This window comes from Protopterus annectens, chromosome 17.part0 (assembly GCF_019279795.1).
Source record: "Protopterus annectens isolate FY-2018-M chromosome 17.part0, PAN1.0, whole genome shotgun sequence".
NCBI lineage: Eukaryota > Metazoa > Chordata > Ceratodontiformes > Protopteridae > Protopterus > Protopterus annectens.
In genome coordinates this window covers 635,816,594-635,830,806 of record NC_056751.1, presented here as the reverse complement: position 1 = coordinate 635,830,806, position 14,213 = coordinate 635,816,594, and the positions used below count along the sequence as shown (strand labels likewise).

Sequence of the window (14,213 nt, the reverse complement as noted above, 5' to 3'; positions counted from 1 at the left end):
ATACAGTACTATCTGAAACAATGGAAGTGCCAAAAAAGTGTACTTAAATCAGCTTGTACATTCAGTTGATTGCAGGTAGATCACAGCCAGCCAAACAGCTCAGATATTGAGCAGAAATAAATACACAGGAAGACTGGAAACATACGCAAACTTGGGCTTTTAAACCATAAAGTTGAAAGAGATGGAAAAACTGCCCAAACAGCCAAGAAAATACAATTTCTGGGCCAGAAACCACTCCTCTTGTGGTAAATAGGCTGCCTAGTGCTTTCCACTCCCACTGATAAGCTAGAAGGGTTCCCTCCAACACCCAAAGGCTTGGGGGGCTCAGAACCTTCCAAACTGTCCTGGATACAGAAAATCTGTATCTGGACTAGACTAGTTACAGGAAAGGTGGGAAACAAGCGCAAATGTGGGCTTTCAAACCAGAAAATTGAAAGAGATGGAAAAAACTGCTCAAACAAACGGCCGATAAATTACAATTTCTGGGCCAGAAACCACTTCTCTTGTGGTAGATAGGCTACCTACTGGTTACCACTACCACTGATAAGCTAGAAGGCTTCCCTCCAACACACAAAGGCTTGGGGGGCTCAGAAGCTTACAAACAGTCCTGGATACAGCAGCATGGAGATGTGACTAACACGTATAAGGTAAAGAGAACCTCCCAGGCTAAGAGTTAAACACAGAATTTCAAAGAAGTGAAACAACAAGCCCCAATGAAACCATTGGCTAAATTTCTATCAAGCTAATTGCAGAGAGATAGAGAGACCACAATATTCAATTAATATTCAGTGAAACAAGTAAATAAAATGCAGTATTGTCTGAAACAATGGAAGTACTGAAAAAAGTGTACTTAAATCAGCTTGTATGTCCATTTGATTACAGGTAAATCACAGCCATCCAAACAGCTCAGATATTGAGCAGAAATATCCCTTAATAATTGGTAGGAGACAGCGTAAATAGAGAGGGCTTTTAGTCTGTCCACATTGGACATGTTGTTTACACCCTGTATTTTTTGTGAGGAACCTCTGAGATTTCTCCAGCTGCTGTAAGTGCCTAGTCAAGCACATGCCAAATGGTGCATTGTACTCGATTATTTCTCTAATGAGGACTGAGTATAGCAGGAATATAATTTCCTTGGATCTAGATGACATATTTTTACTTATAAGTTGTGCTACATAGAAGAACATATGGTAGACAAAGTTCAGGCTAGTATTTATTTGTGAACCTAGACCTCTCACCTCTGAGTCTAGTCTTAGGGGTATGCTATTGATGTTGTAAATTGTAGGGGTATTTAACTTCACAAAGGGTATGATAATGCATTTTTCCCACATGTATTTTTAGGTCATGATTCTGGCACCAATCATTTGTCTGATTTAGACCCTCCTGAAGGATATCTACATCACTGGGGGATTCAATGATTTCCCCCAGCTTGCAGTTGTCAGCAAAGTTTGTTATCCAGAGGCCTTTTACATTGGCCTTGACTTTAGAGAAGTATATTCAGAGCAGCAGTACTCACAGCACTGAGCCCTGTGGCACACCACTAGTAACTGGCCTCTTGCTGGATCTGTATTTACCCACTTTAACCACATGCCCTGTCCATGAGCCAATTGGCTGTCCATCTGGTGACATAGGGATTTATGCCCATTTTTTTGAGTTGACTTATAATACCTGAGTGGGGAATTGAGTCAAATGCCTTGGCCAGGTCAAGGTAAGCAGTATATGCTGTATTACCTTCATCCATGGCCTTAGTAACCTTTTCAAAGAAATCCACCAGATTCAATAGGCATGACTTGCTCTTGACAAAGCTGAATTGGGTCGGATCCAGTATTTGGAAGTTTTCCATGTCATTATTTATCAGGTCCATGATTATTATTTCATTGGCTTTAAATAAGACTAGCTAAACATATGGGTCTGTAATTACCCAAGTCAGAAGATGGTCTGCCTTTATGCAAAGGGATAACTTTTGCTGTCCAGCACTCTACTGGGACAAAGCCATTCCAGAAGCTGTGGTTAAATAGAGATCCTAATGGCCTTAGTAAGTCCTGATTTAAGCTTTTTAAGAGACAACCAGGTATGTTGTCAGGCACAACTGAAGTCATGTTTTTTTGCTTTGGAGAGCATAGTGGCAATATGTTCTTTGGTGATAATTGACAGTGAAGTGGTGGAGGTTATTTCTTGGGAAGAAATGGGAGTGAAGTGGAGGTGAAATATGAGCTGAATTTATCAGTCAACAGATTTCCTATATTTTTGGCAGAGTATAGGTGATGCCCTCTACAACTAATTCTGCACATTGTGGGGGTGTTGCCCTTAGGGCTGTGGACATAATTGAAAAATACCTTGTGGTTATCCTTAGCTTTGGAGGCTATTTTTAACCCAAAGTCTGTTTTCAGAGACAACTAAAAGTGGGATTGTCAGAGAGCTGAAGAAAGTAGACAGGAGTATAAGGAGATGAGGTGCATGGCAAAGAGAGAGGTGGCAAAGGCTAAGAATAAGGCATATGAAGAGTTGTGTGAAAGGTTGGACAATAAGGAGAGAGAAAAGGACCTGTACCGATTGGCTAGACAGAGGGACTGAGCTAGGAAAGACGTGCAGCAGGTAAAGGTGATAAAGGATAATGAGGGAAACATACAAACGAGGAGAGTGTGTTGAGCAGATGGAAAGAGTACTTTGAGGGGTTGATGACTGAAGAGAATGAGAGGGAGAGAAGGTTGGATGACGTGGAGATAGTGAATCATGAACTGCAATGGATTAGCAAGGAGGAAGTAAGGACAGCTATGAAGAGGATGAAGAATGAAAAGGCTGTTGGCCCAGATGACATACCTGTGGAAGCATGGACATGTTTAGGTGAAATGGCAGTGGAGTTTTTAACCAGATTGTTTAATGAAATCTTGGAAAGTGAGAGGATGCCTGAGGAATGGAGAAAAAGTGTTTTGGTACCGATTTTTAAGAATAAGGGTGATGTGCAGAGCTGTAGTAACTACAGAAGGATTAGATTGATCAGTCACAGCATGAAGTTATGGGAAAGAGTAGCGGAAGCTAGGTTAATAAGGGACGTGATGATTAGTGATCAGCAGTATGGTGTCATGCCGGGAAAGAGCACTACAGGTGCGATGTTTGCTCTGAGAGTGTTGATAGAGAAGTACAGAGAAGGTCAGAAGGAGTTGCATTGTTTTTTTGTAGAATTAGAGAAAGCATATGACAGGGTGCCTAGAGAGGAGTTATGGTATTGTATGAGGAAGTCAAGAGTGTCAGAGAAGTATGTAAAAGTGGTACAGGATATGTACAAGGGTAGTGTGACATCAGTGAGGTCTACGGTGGGAGTGATGTATGCATTTAAGGTGGAGGTAGGATTACATCAAGGATTAGCTCTGAGCCCTTTCTTATTTGCAATGGTGATGGACAGGTTCTGCACTGTACAGCGATCCCAGTACACAATTGTCGACAATTCGAATCATTGGCAATATGGTCTCGGCCATATTGTCTTGTGAGATTTTAACTTTCGACAATGTCATAGGGACACATATGTGTGTGTGTGTGTGTGTGTGTGTGTGTGTGTGTGTGTGTGTGTGTGTGTGTGTGTGTGTGTGTGTATATATATATATATATTTATTTATTTATTTATTTATTTATTTATTTTTTGGCTGCCTTTGAGTGTTTTGCATTTTGTAACCCTTATCTATCCAATGAAGTCAGAGTACAATTTATGATTCTGTGTAAGTACGTGGTCGAATAGAACTTACAGTATATGTTAAGTGGGTTAAGAAAGCATAAAATTATTATTTGACTGTAAAGCAACTAAGCAGAACTACAGCTGAGGAAAAAAAACTTACCATAACAATAGATGTTTTAATGATTAATGCTGCACTAGCCTTAGCTATAGGATATAACAGGCAGCCAGCTTCCAAAGCTTTAGGGCACCTTCTTCAGGCCCAAACTGTCAGGCAGCTCTAGCTGAGCTGACTAAAAAAGACAACTTTGGGTGTGAACCTCTTCAGAGCTTTCCTGCCAGCAAAGAGTGGGAGGCTGAGCCCTGAAAAGAGAATGCTTGGAACAAGAAAAAAAAATGTCCTCACCCTGGGATAAAAACACAGCAAAAAATAAGGGGGGTGGAGGGAGGAAGTAGCTATTGCAGCAGTGGTCATTCGAACAGCTACTGTTATTTTAAGTTTACATACACAGCTGTAATATGTTCATCATCTTGATCACTGTTGCAGTAGCCTTAGGTATATAGATAGATTACTTTAGATAATTACACTTGGGAGGTAGAAGGAGAAGAATCCAGAAACCCCTGAAGAATGTTCCTAGCAAAGCTACAAAGTTTTATATAGACTTAGAGAAGGAATCAAGCTTATAGTGCTTTGAAAAAGTATGTAGAGAAGACCTAGTAGCAGCATCTAGAATACTTCTAGAATCCAAACCTTTCCAAAAAGTCATAGATTAAGCCAAGGCCCTGGTAGAGTGGGCCTGGGCCCTGCCTGGAATAGTTTTTTTATGGTGAGTATAACAAAAGGTAGTAGCCTTTGACAATTGACAAAATTCTCCCAGTTTGTGGGTTGGTATAATGGTTGGGGTGTTTACCTCACAGACAATGATAACATTATTATATTCTCACATTTAAAAGGGAAACTGGCTAAGCTTATAATGGCCCACAAAGGCAGCTAGCCTAGTACTTAGCTATGAAGCTATGAACAACCATTTGGAAATAGCCCATTCTGACACAGGTTGTCCCTTCTTATCTTCACAAGAAATGAACAATTGATCCGAAGATCCAAAAGGTTTAGTTCTGACAAGATAGTATCTGAGTTATCTATGTACATCTAAGGTATGGAAGAACCCTTTCTCCCTCACTTTTAGGTTCAGGAAAGAAAACTGGGAGATGAATAGTTTGGCTTAAAGTAAATTCATATACGACTTTAGACATAAAAGAATGATTAGTTCTCAAAGACACCCTGTCCCTGAGGAAACTGCAACTCAAATACCCTTTTTGCTAAGGTCAGAGCAATCAGCAAAACTGCTTTCTATGTTAAGAAACACAAGTCAGCCAGGTTATCTGGTTCAAATGGAACAAGTGTTAGCTTTTCTAACACAAAATTAAGATCCAAGGAGAGTCCTCTTATACAAAACTGCTTTCAAGAATGTATTGACATGAGACTGCATTGAAGCAGAAAGATCCATAGACAGACATGCAGAAATGGGCAGTAAATATAGAAAAATAAGAAAGGCTATAAGATAATAGCTCACACAAATGTAAAACCATAGAACAATTAGCCCTGAATGGTTAATGGTTATGTTGTTGGTAACAACTAGAAAACCTTTTCCATTTGCTAATGTATAATTTTCTAGCAGTGGGCTTTCTTGTCTCTATTAGTAACTGCTGCACAGTAAACAGTTGCCTAAATGGAATTAAGACCCTGTCATTCAGGGAGTCAGCTGAAGCTGATTGATGTCAGTGTTTAACAAACACCTATGTTCTTGGGTGAGTAGATCCAGTCTATTAGGAAACGTGTGGCAACTGCCCCTGGCCACATCTAAACAAAGGGGAAAACCACAGTTGCTTGGCCCAGAAGGGAGTCACCACAGTGATCTTAGGGATTCCTTCTGAATCTTCAGAATTACCCTGGATATTAGTGGAAAGGAGAGAAAGCTTACAGAAACATTCCTGTCCATGGAAAAGAAAATGGATCTGTCTTCAAGGCTCTCATGTATGGTGTCATGAAATAAAATCTTTCCAGCTGATTGTTCAGAGTGGAGGCAAAGAGTTCTACTTGAGGACCTCCACATAGATGGAACAAATCTTGGAAGACTCACTGATCTGGTCTCCATTCAGGAGTGTCTGCCCTGGTCCTACTCAGCTTGCCTGACACACAATTCTGATGGAATGTAAGATGCCTGTTTAGTGTGATTGTGCTGTGCAGCTCTATTCCAAGTAACATGGCCAGTCTGTAAAGGAGGTATGACATGGTTCCCCTTGCTTGTTGATGTACCACACAACTGTCATATTGTCTGTAACCACTTAAAGAGGTCCCAGGGACCAAAGAGGGGTCACAGAGTTGAGTGCCTTGATCATGGCAAGCATCTCCTTGATATTTATGTGTTTGAATCTGTCCTTGGCATCGCACACCACCTGCTCTTTTATCCCTCCTGAAATTGCTCCAGAAACAAAGTCTGAACCATCTGTGGTGACTAATTGCTTTGGAGCAGGGAGAAAGAGAGGGGAAGGGAAGACCTATATCTAATGATATCTGCTGTGTCCACTAAAATATTTCCCTTCTGAAAAACCCCAGCACTGCGATTTGAAAAGATAAAGGGTGTTAATGTTGGGACCAAAGACATTTCAGATACCACTGTATCTCTCATGTTGAGTCTTGGCAGGGATATGATGAGAATCATAGATGCCACAAGACCAAAAATGCTGAGTTAGTCCCTCACTGTGACCAAAGTTTGAGTGGAAAACATTAGAAATTGATCTCGTTAATTGTATTTCCCCTGTTGAAGAAAAGAAAACCTTACAAAACATCTGAAGTCTGGATGAATGATAAACACCTTCAAGTCCAGTGTTGCCAGCAAACCTGAAAGAGGAAGAAGATGTTATCAGGTTGTCAAGTCACAACATTTTGAATGTGGGTACAATCACATACAGTCTTAGGAAAGGTAGATCCAGAATTGGTCTCCAAGAATTTTCTTTCGTTGGTTCTTGAAATATCTTTCAATAAATATCCTTCCCCACTTGGGAAATAGGAACTGGTTCTGTCACTCTTGGGACAGCATGAGATTAAGAAGCAGTGGGAAACAAAACATTCTGATATGGAGGCTGGGGAATGACCCCTGGAAAGGAGGAATATCCTCCCACTGCCATCTGTGACTTTGATGAATGATTTTCAGAACCCATTTGTCTGAAATTACCTGTTGCCAGAGAAAAAATAGTGAGTCAGACTTTCTGTAGGGCAAACGGGGCCATTGGAGTTGGAGGGGGGAGGAGTTGGAGGTCACACGGTCTCTTGAAGTTTGGGGATGTTCAAAACGTCTTTTTCGGAATCCTTTTGCCATTTCTTCTTAAATGTCTGTTTACCTACATTTTTATTGAGATTGTTTATTCTGTTTTTTGCCAAAATTGAATGAGGGGATAGAAATCCCTACGAACATTTAGAAAAAAAGGGCTGAAAAATCATACAGATTCACTGGATCAGCTTGCCCCTTTCATCATACTGTTTGATCACCTCTGCAGCAGAGGGACCAAACACTAAATCTTTATTTAATGGAGAATTTAAAATGTAATTTTTAATAACACCTAGGAGGTTTTTAGAATGCAGCCATACAAACCTCCTCAAAACAGTACCATTGGCCATAGTCCTGGAAGAAGTATCAACAGAGACATACACACAGTCTGTAAACTATGAGTAGTGACTTGTATAGTAAAAGAAACTAAGTTAATTATAACAGATGTTTCCTTAAAAGAAAAAACTGTAGATAAAACGTTCATGCATTCACAATTTGTCAGAAAAAAAAAAACTTTACCATATTAGCCTGACAATTCAAAATTCTGAAAATCAGTGTTGCAGTAGTATACACTTTTTTCCCATATCTCTCAATTTTCCCATCCTAATCAGGAAGAGTCAGATTGGAATTAACTAAGTGTTTAGCAGCAGTGAGATCAACTAAAGCTATACCTGCTGGGTCATGTTTAGGAGTAACGTATAAAAATGTATAAGACTGAGGAACTTTATGTATCCTATCTGCCTTTTTAGGGCCAGTTGACTGACTAACAGAAAAATTGCAGAGTAACACATACATCATGTAAAGAAGACAGAACAGAAAGAATGGGTGTAGGTTCTAGAAAAACCTTCTGTAACAACTCATAGTATTTTCTGTGGGATTGAGAAACCCCAGGGTGCTCCCACTGAAAACACTGTCAAATTCTAGCAATAGTCTAACAGAAAGAGAAACAAGAGAGACCCATAGGTAGAATCATAAAGTAAATCAGAAATCTGAGGAAAAAGAAATCCTTCCCTATATCTTCCTGTTCAGATTCCTCTTTCTTTTATCAGAAAATACTTTACAAAAGGGATCAATAGCCTAAACTAAACCCTGAGACAGACCCAGTAAAGTACTCTTATCCAAAGAAAATTGAGGAGGAGTGGATAAAAGTTTGGTTTTCTTTTTCTTTTTTACAGGAAAAATGTAGCTAATCATCTTACTAAGGCAGCAGCAGCTTCCTCAGGGATGGGCACTGTGTTCTGACACAACAGGAAAAACTTCCCTTTTCCCTTCCCTTGACTGACAAGTGAGCTTCTTGCCCACTGACGGATCCCAACAGCTACAGTGGATGTGGCCAACCCACGGTCCAGAGTGGCTGTAGAGGCTACATCAGAGGGATCCACGGAAAAAAGATTAGTGGTCTGAGGTACAACAAATGGCCACAACAGAGTCACCCTCCTATGGCTGTGGCAAAGTGTTATCCTGTTGTGGCAGCAATGGCCGTTTGCTTAATTTTTTTCTTTTTGTGGCTGGAAGAAGGGCAGACAGTGGGACCGGTAGTCTGTTCCATGGTCAAGCCAAAAATGTTGCCTCTTCCCAGGGGAAGACAAGCAGCAATTGCTGGTAAATACTATCAGGCCAAGTTTGACAGAAGCATACAGTAAAAGCATTATAAAACACTATGCTAGCCATAGAGAAGTAAAATAAACACAATTTCTCTACAGAAAAAAAATGTTTTCTGTTACTTTACTTTTACTTACAGAAAAAAAACAAGAGTTCCATTTAAAAATACATTAGTCTCAAGAGAGTCCATTAAAATGCAACACTCCTAGCTTTAAAATAACTTTCCTAAACAGGAAAATGAATAAAACAGCAACAAAAGTAAGAAAGTGGAAGTTTTTTTCCCTGAAAAGGAACTTATCTGCAAAGCAAAGGAAAGCACAAGCTGACTGTCAATCCTTGAAAGCTTCACAAGAGCATACTCTTCAGCAGCAATGAAGTTCTGAAGGGCTTTGCACCTATGTTTGTCTTTAACCTATCAATCTACTGAGCATTGTCTGTACTTGTACCATGTTGCTAAGGCCTGGAACTCCTTATCTCTATCCATCAGGTCAATAACCTCCATCCCATCCTTCAAAACCATTCTGAAAGACTTCCTAGCCAAAAGCTGGCACTGTTCTTGCTGAACACCAGGATGAGCGGGTCTATATTAGAAGACCGAAAGTTTAAAATCGCAAATGCTCTAAATAGCAAAAATGCTGGACCTCAAAGTGCTTTTTTTGAGATTGCAGTACAGTGAAGATTGGAATATTCCTCACTGTAGTGCGATCTCAGAGTTGGAATATATATTTAGTGGGGGCTATGGGGGGGGGCACAGCCCCCCACAATAATGATTTCAAAGTCTGGCATTTTCACTCTTTAGAGTGTTTGCGATTTTAAACTTTCAGTCTTCTAATATAGACCCTAGTAGACTATATCCCTAAATGTGAAAAGATACCTATTCATTCCTTGCATTTCCTTATTCTCACTCTTCACTTGCTTTCTTAGTTCTAGCAATGTCTTTCTCCTGGCTTTCTCACTAAATATATTATAAACCTGCTTTTCTCTCATTTCATATTAAAATTCCTGTTTGCATTATACTAACCTACCTTTAATTTCTCTAACTATTAAATCATTGTGATATAACTTGTAGCTATTCTTTACCAATGTTTTGATATTATGTCTAATTTGGTATAATTATTTAAACTGTATTTGTTTTTAGTATTATGTTTAAAGAATATAAAATGTTTGTTCTTAAAATGTTTTCTAATACTTTGGAGCTTTTCTCCCTGGCCCTCCACTGAAAAGGGACTCCTACCCAGTCAGACTCTCCTGGTAATCAAATGTCAATAAATAAATAATCAGCTCAGCTCACACTACTTGATAGTTTGGGTACATGGAAGTTGCCCTGAAGCTTTAAAGGCTGGCTGACTGTTATATCCTTGGCAGGATATAACCCATATAGCTAAGACTACTGCAACAGTGATCAATATGATGAAAGCTACAAATTAATTGTATTAAGAATTTCAGTATGTATGAGCATGAATATTAGGCATAAATAACAAATAAGGGAATAACATCTAGAAGGGTTAGTCAGCTGAATACAACATTGCTCCAGGCTCACTCAAAAGAACCACTAAGGGGATTTTATTGCTAAAAGATGCATACTAAAGTAACACATCTGTATTTTTCAACCATTATTTTTTTTTTTTTGACAGATGTGGATGAATGTTCACGGTTTGGAGGTTCTGGGCTCTGTCAACAGGTCTGCAAAAACAGCTTAGGTAGTTACAGATGCCAGTGTTACCATGGTTTCCAGCTCTCTGCCAATGGACGCTCTTGTGTATCTTCAAAATATAGCCCTGGCCAAGCAGGTGAGTATTAGTTACATTTAGAAGCATACTAGATACAAAAGAAGACGTTCTTAAACATTATTTTATTCTTGTCCTTATTAAATAAAGTCAATAGTACTTCTGGGTCCTTAAAGATATTATGCAACATTTGATGCAATTGTTAAAAAAAAACAGGATTTCCTGTTCTTGCATCATACTTGTTGAAACAAGCTCATTTCATATTGTTTGGTTCTAGAACTTTCTTTGTTCTACATAGCTTAAAGCAATAAAGCTATTTATGCTTCTGTCAGGCAATATTAGATAGCATTGTTATAACTTGGAATTTTCTGCCTGAATTTTTTGAACACAACAGAAAAGAAAATTAGTAATCTATTCTCCAAAATTTAATGTCAGGACTGTTTGACTTTGCATCAATGTGTGATAAGTTCTGCACTAAAATATTAATGTGTACCATTTAAATGAGTGCTTTCTTAAATTATGTAATCCCAACCTTTGGTTCATCCAGATCAAAGCACTTCTTTTCTAACTGTAGCAGAGGATTATAGAATGAAAGTACAGAGCACCTGTATTTACTCAATGACTGAAGTTTTTATGTATACCACTATGGAATTACTTTTTTAGGCAGACTGAAAATGTGTTTGTTACACTACACTCTTTCAGTCATTATTGATATTGGATTTTTTTTTCAGTTCTTTGGTAATTTTCATAAGGAGATCAAGCAGCAAAAAACAGAAATAGTGTTGTGATACCATGCATTGTGTGTACCTTTCCTAGCTATACTGTTAAAAAGTACTGCAAACTGTCCTGTTCTCATTCATTCACTCTCTGCTTACCCACCTAATTCAGTACAGGATCACAGAAGAGGCAGAACCTATCACTGTACTCTACAGGTTCAAGACACCTCATCCTGAGCAGTGCACCCACATACTGCAGGTAGCACACAAGCTCATGTGTGTGTACACATACACATACACACACACAAACAAAACACATGCACACACAAGCATATGCACAAACACTTTTACACACACACTCACAAAACAGACACACAAGAGCAGCCACACAGATGTACACACATATGCACTCGTGGACACATATACACACACACACACACACACACACACACACACTCACACACACACACACACACACACACACACACACACACACACACACACACACACACACACACACACACTCACAAACACACACACACACACACACACACACACACACACACACACACACACACACACACACACACACACACATGCACACACACGTGTACACACATTCATAAGTATGCTCACTCTTACTCTTATGGATATGCACACACAGAGAAAGCACACAATCACTATGACTAGTGTACATCTTTGAGATGTTTGAGCAAATGGGAACACCCAGAGAAAACCAAAAAGACACAGGGAGAATGTGCATACTTGGCACATAAAGCACCCCAAATGAGAACCAAACTAGGGAACCAAGTACTGCGAAACAGTAACACTAACCACTCCATCAGTGTGCCACCCATAACCCACAACATTGTATTTTATATTGAAGTCTGTTGTACTTTATTGTCCACTGTCATCACCAAGAGTATCCCCAATGGCAGCTAGTGACTTCAAAGTAAGGGGGCTGCAGGAAGCAACTGAATGAGTGGAGCAAAATACAGTAGGGCAGGGCTGTATTGCAGCAGGTCAGTAACCTTTACCTATAATCAAACAGATGTGGTCATTCACTTTCATCCACAGATTGTTTCAGGACAAACCCAGTCATTATAGCCATGTCACTGACTATATACATCCATAGGTCCCCTATTCCCACTAGCCTTCCCTGCACTCTCCAGTGCCCTCCTCAGTTTCTGCTCATCCTAGCCCTACAACATCCAGACGAATGACTTCTTTCTTGCTTTTCCATACTATAGCTTACTTTTATCTCCTCCCCATTCTTTAAACATTCTGTAACTAGTCAAGACTCTACTGTAGTTTAAGCCTGGAGGATGTAACTGAATTAAGATGGGGGTCTGCTAGGACTGCAGAGTTCATAAAGTTCTAGATGTACTGAGGTGCATCTTAGATTTTTTAACTAAATTCTGACTTAATAATGATGGCCTGAACAAAAACTCATGATTAATACAATATATTCAGGCTTTCTGTGAATAGTGCCTGCATTCCTACCCCTCCAAAAAGACAGTTATCTTCTGTGTACCACTCCGGTTTTAGATTGGGATGAAAAGTAAAAGAACAAATGGCCAGAGGCATATATTATACTGCTGAGTGTCTGGGAGAAGAAATCAAAGCATTTGGATAAAATCCATAAAGAGAAAAGAAATGAACAAAGCATGAATGAATGAACAGCCAAAGACTCAGCAGAAGAACCAAGTGCAGTTATATCGTAACACTACTCAGTGTAACACTCTGCCAATAATCAGTTCTTATCATGCACATCCTGTCCAGACCTTCACAGATAGCTACTTATTGAGAGCAATGCTGATGCTTAACTGTTAAAGTGAAAACAACATGCACACTACTCCTGCAAAAGCCAAAATAATAAATGCATATTTTATATACGACAATAGTGTCAGTCAGCTTTATCTACAGACAACCCCCTGCATACAATTAAAGCCAGCTTTATTGACTGAATATACCTAAGATACCAGAATGTAATAAAATAAAAATAGCAACAACTGAATAAAGTAATTAGTAGTTTATTTTAACCTCCCATATACAAACAGATGTGATGATAAATCAATTCTACATTAATCTCTTCAGTAGTTTAGCCATGTATGCACAAGCAGTAAATTACACCATTTCCCCATTAACTTCAGTACTTTAACTATGTTTGCACAAGCACTTAAATGAAATATTTCCCCCAATGACAACTTCAGTAGTTTTCCTATGTATGCTCAAGCACTTAAATGAAACATTTTCACAAATGACCCCTTCAGTAGTTTGTCCAGGTATGCACAAGCACTTCACCAAAACCAAAATGAAACATTTCACCCAAATATCTCTTCAATAGTTTATCCATTTATGCACAACCACCACCGCCATTTTCATCTAGAGGGAGAAACACTGTTAACTGAAACATCTGGGCCTGTACATGCTAGATGTATAAGGTCAGTCTCTCTGAACCCAAGGATCCAGAGCATTGTATTGGTAGCACAGTACATTTGTTGCAAAACTATACAGAACAGAATTCACAACCTATAGATGGTGAGAGTAAATCACCATTGATTATCAGGACTTGTAGCAGCAGAAGACAAAAATGTTTAGTATATTTTCTTACATGCATGTGTGATATATTTCCACAAGTGAATTACCAAATATATGAATTATGTACAAGTTAAAGAGCATACATTGCTAAAATAGCTACTCTTATCGCCTGTGTCTCAGTACATCAACATGGAGTTTTTAGAGGCCTATGTTTCTGTAATCTAGAGCTCGTAAACTATTCCCATTGCATGATAGCATTCAATTTCATGCATTTGTTGCAAGGAGAAGTTTTGTACAGTAATCACAAAAAATGGAGATTTGATGAAAAAGACCTGAGAACCTTAGTCATACAGGTCAACTAATCTGATACAGAAAGCATTTTGTTGTTTTCATTCAACAAGAGAAAGAAAAAAACATTAAAAAGAGAATACTTACATTGTATTTGTATAAATTTATTTCATAAAGACAGCTGTGTATTTTATGTTTATTTTGTTTAAACAAATATCACAAATTCAAATAACAGATTTTAACACTTCTTATGCTAAGCAAGCACTAACACCTAACAAAGTGTGGGTTATGCCCTCATAACAGCATACCCCAGATGGCTTCTTTTCAAGGGGTTGAGGTAAAA

At 38.9% G+C, this 14,213-nt stretch overlaps 1 protein-coding gene across 1 annotated transcript in view; it reads left to right on the top strand.

Moving 5' to 3' along the window:
- Nucleotides 1-14,213, top strand: part of VWCE (von Willebrand factor C and EGF domains) — a 2,001,707-nt gene that overhangs the window by 837,974 nt on the left and 1,149,520 nt on the right. Inside the window, exon 6 of the mRNA XM_044059709.1 lies at nucleotides 10,233-10,388. Coding sequence (XP_043915644.1) covers nucleotides 10,233-10,388 — 156 coding nt within the window. The remainder of the gene's footprint in view (nucleotides 1-10,232; nucleotides 10,389-14,213) is intronic.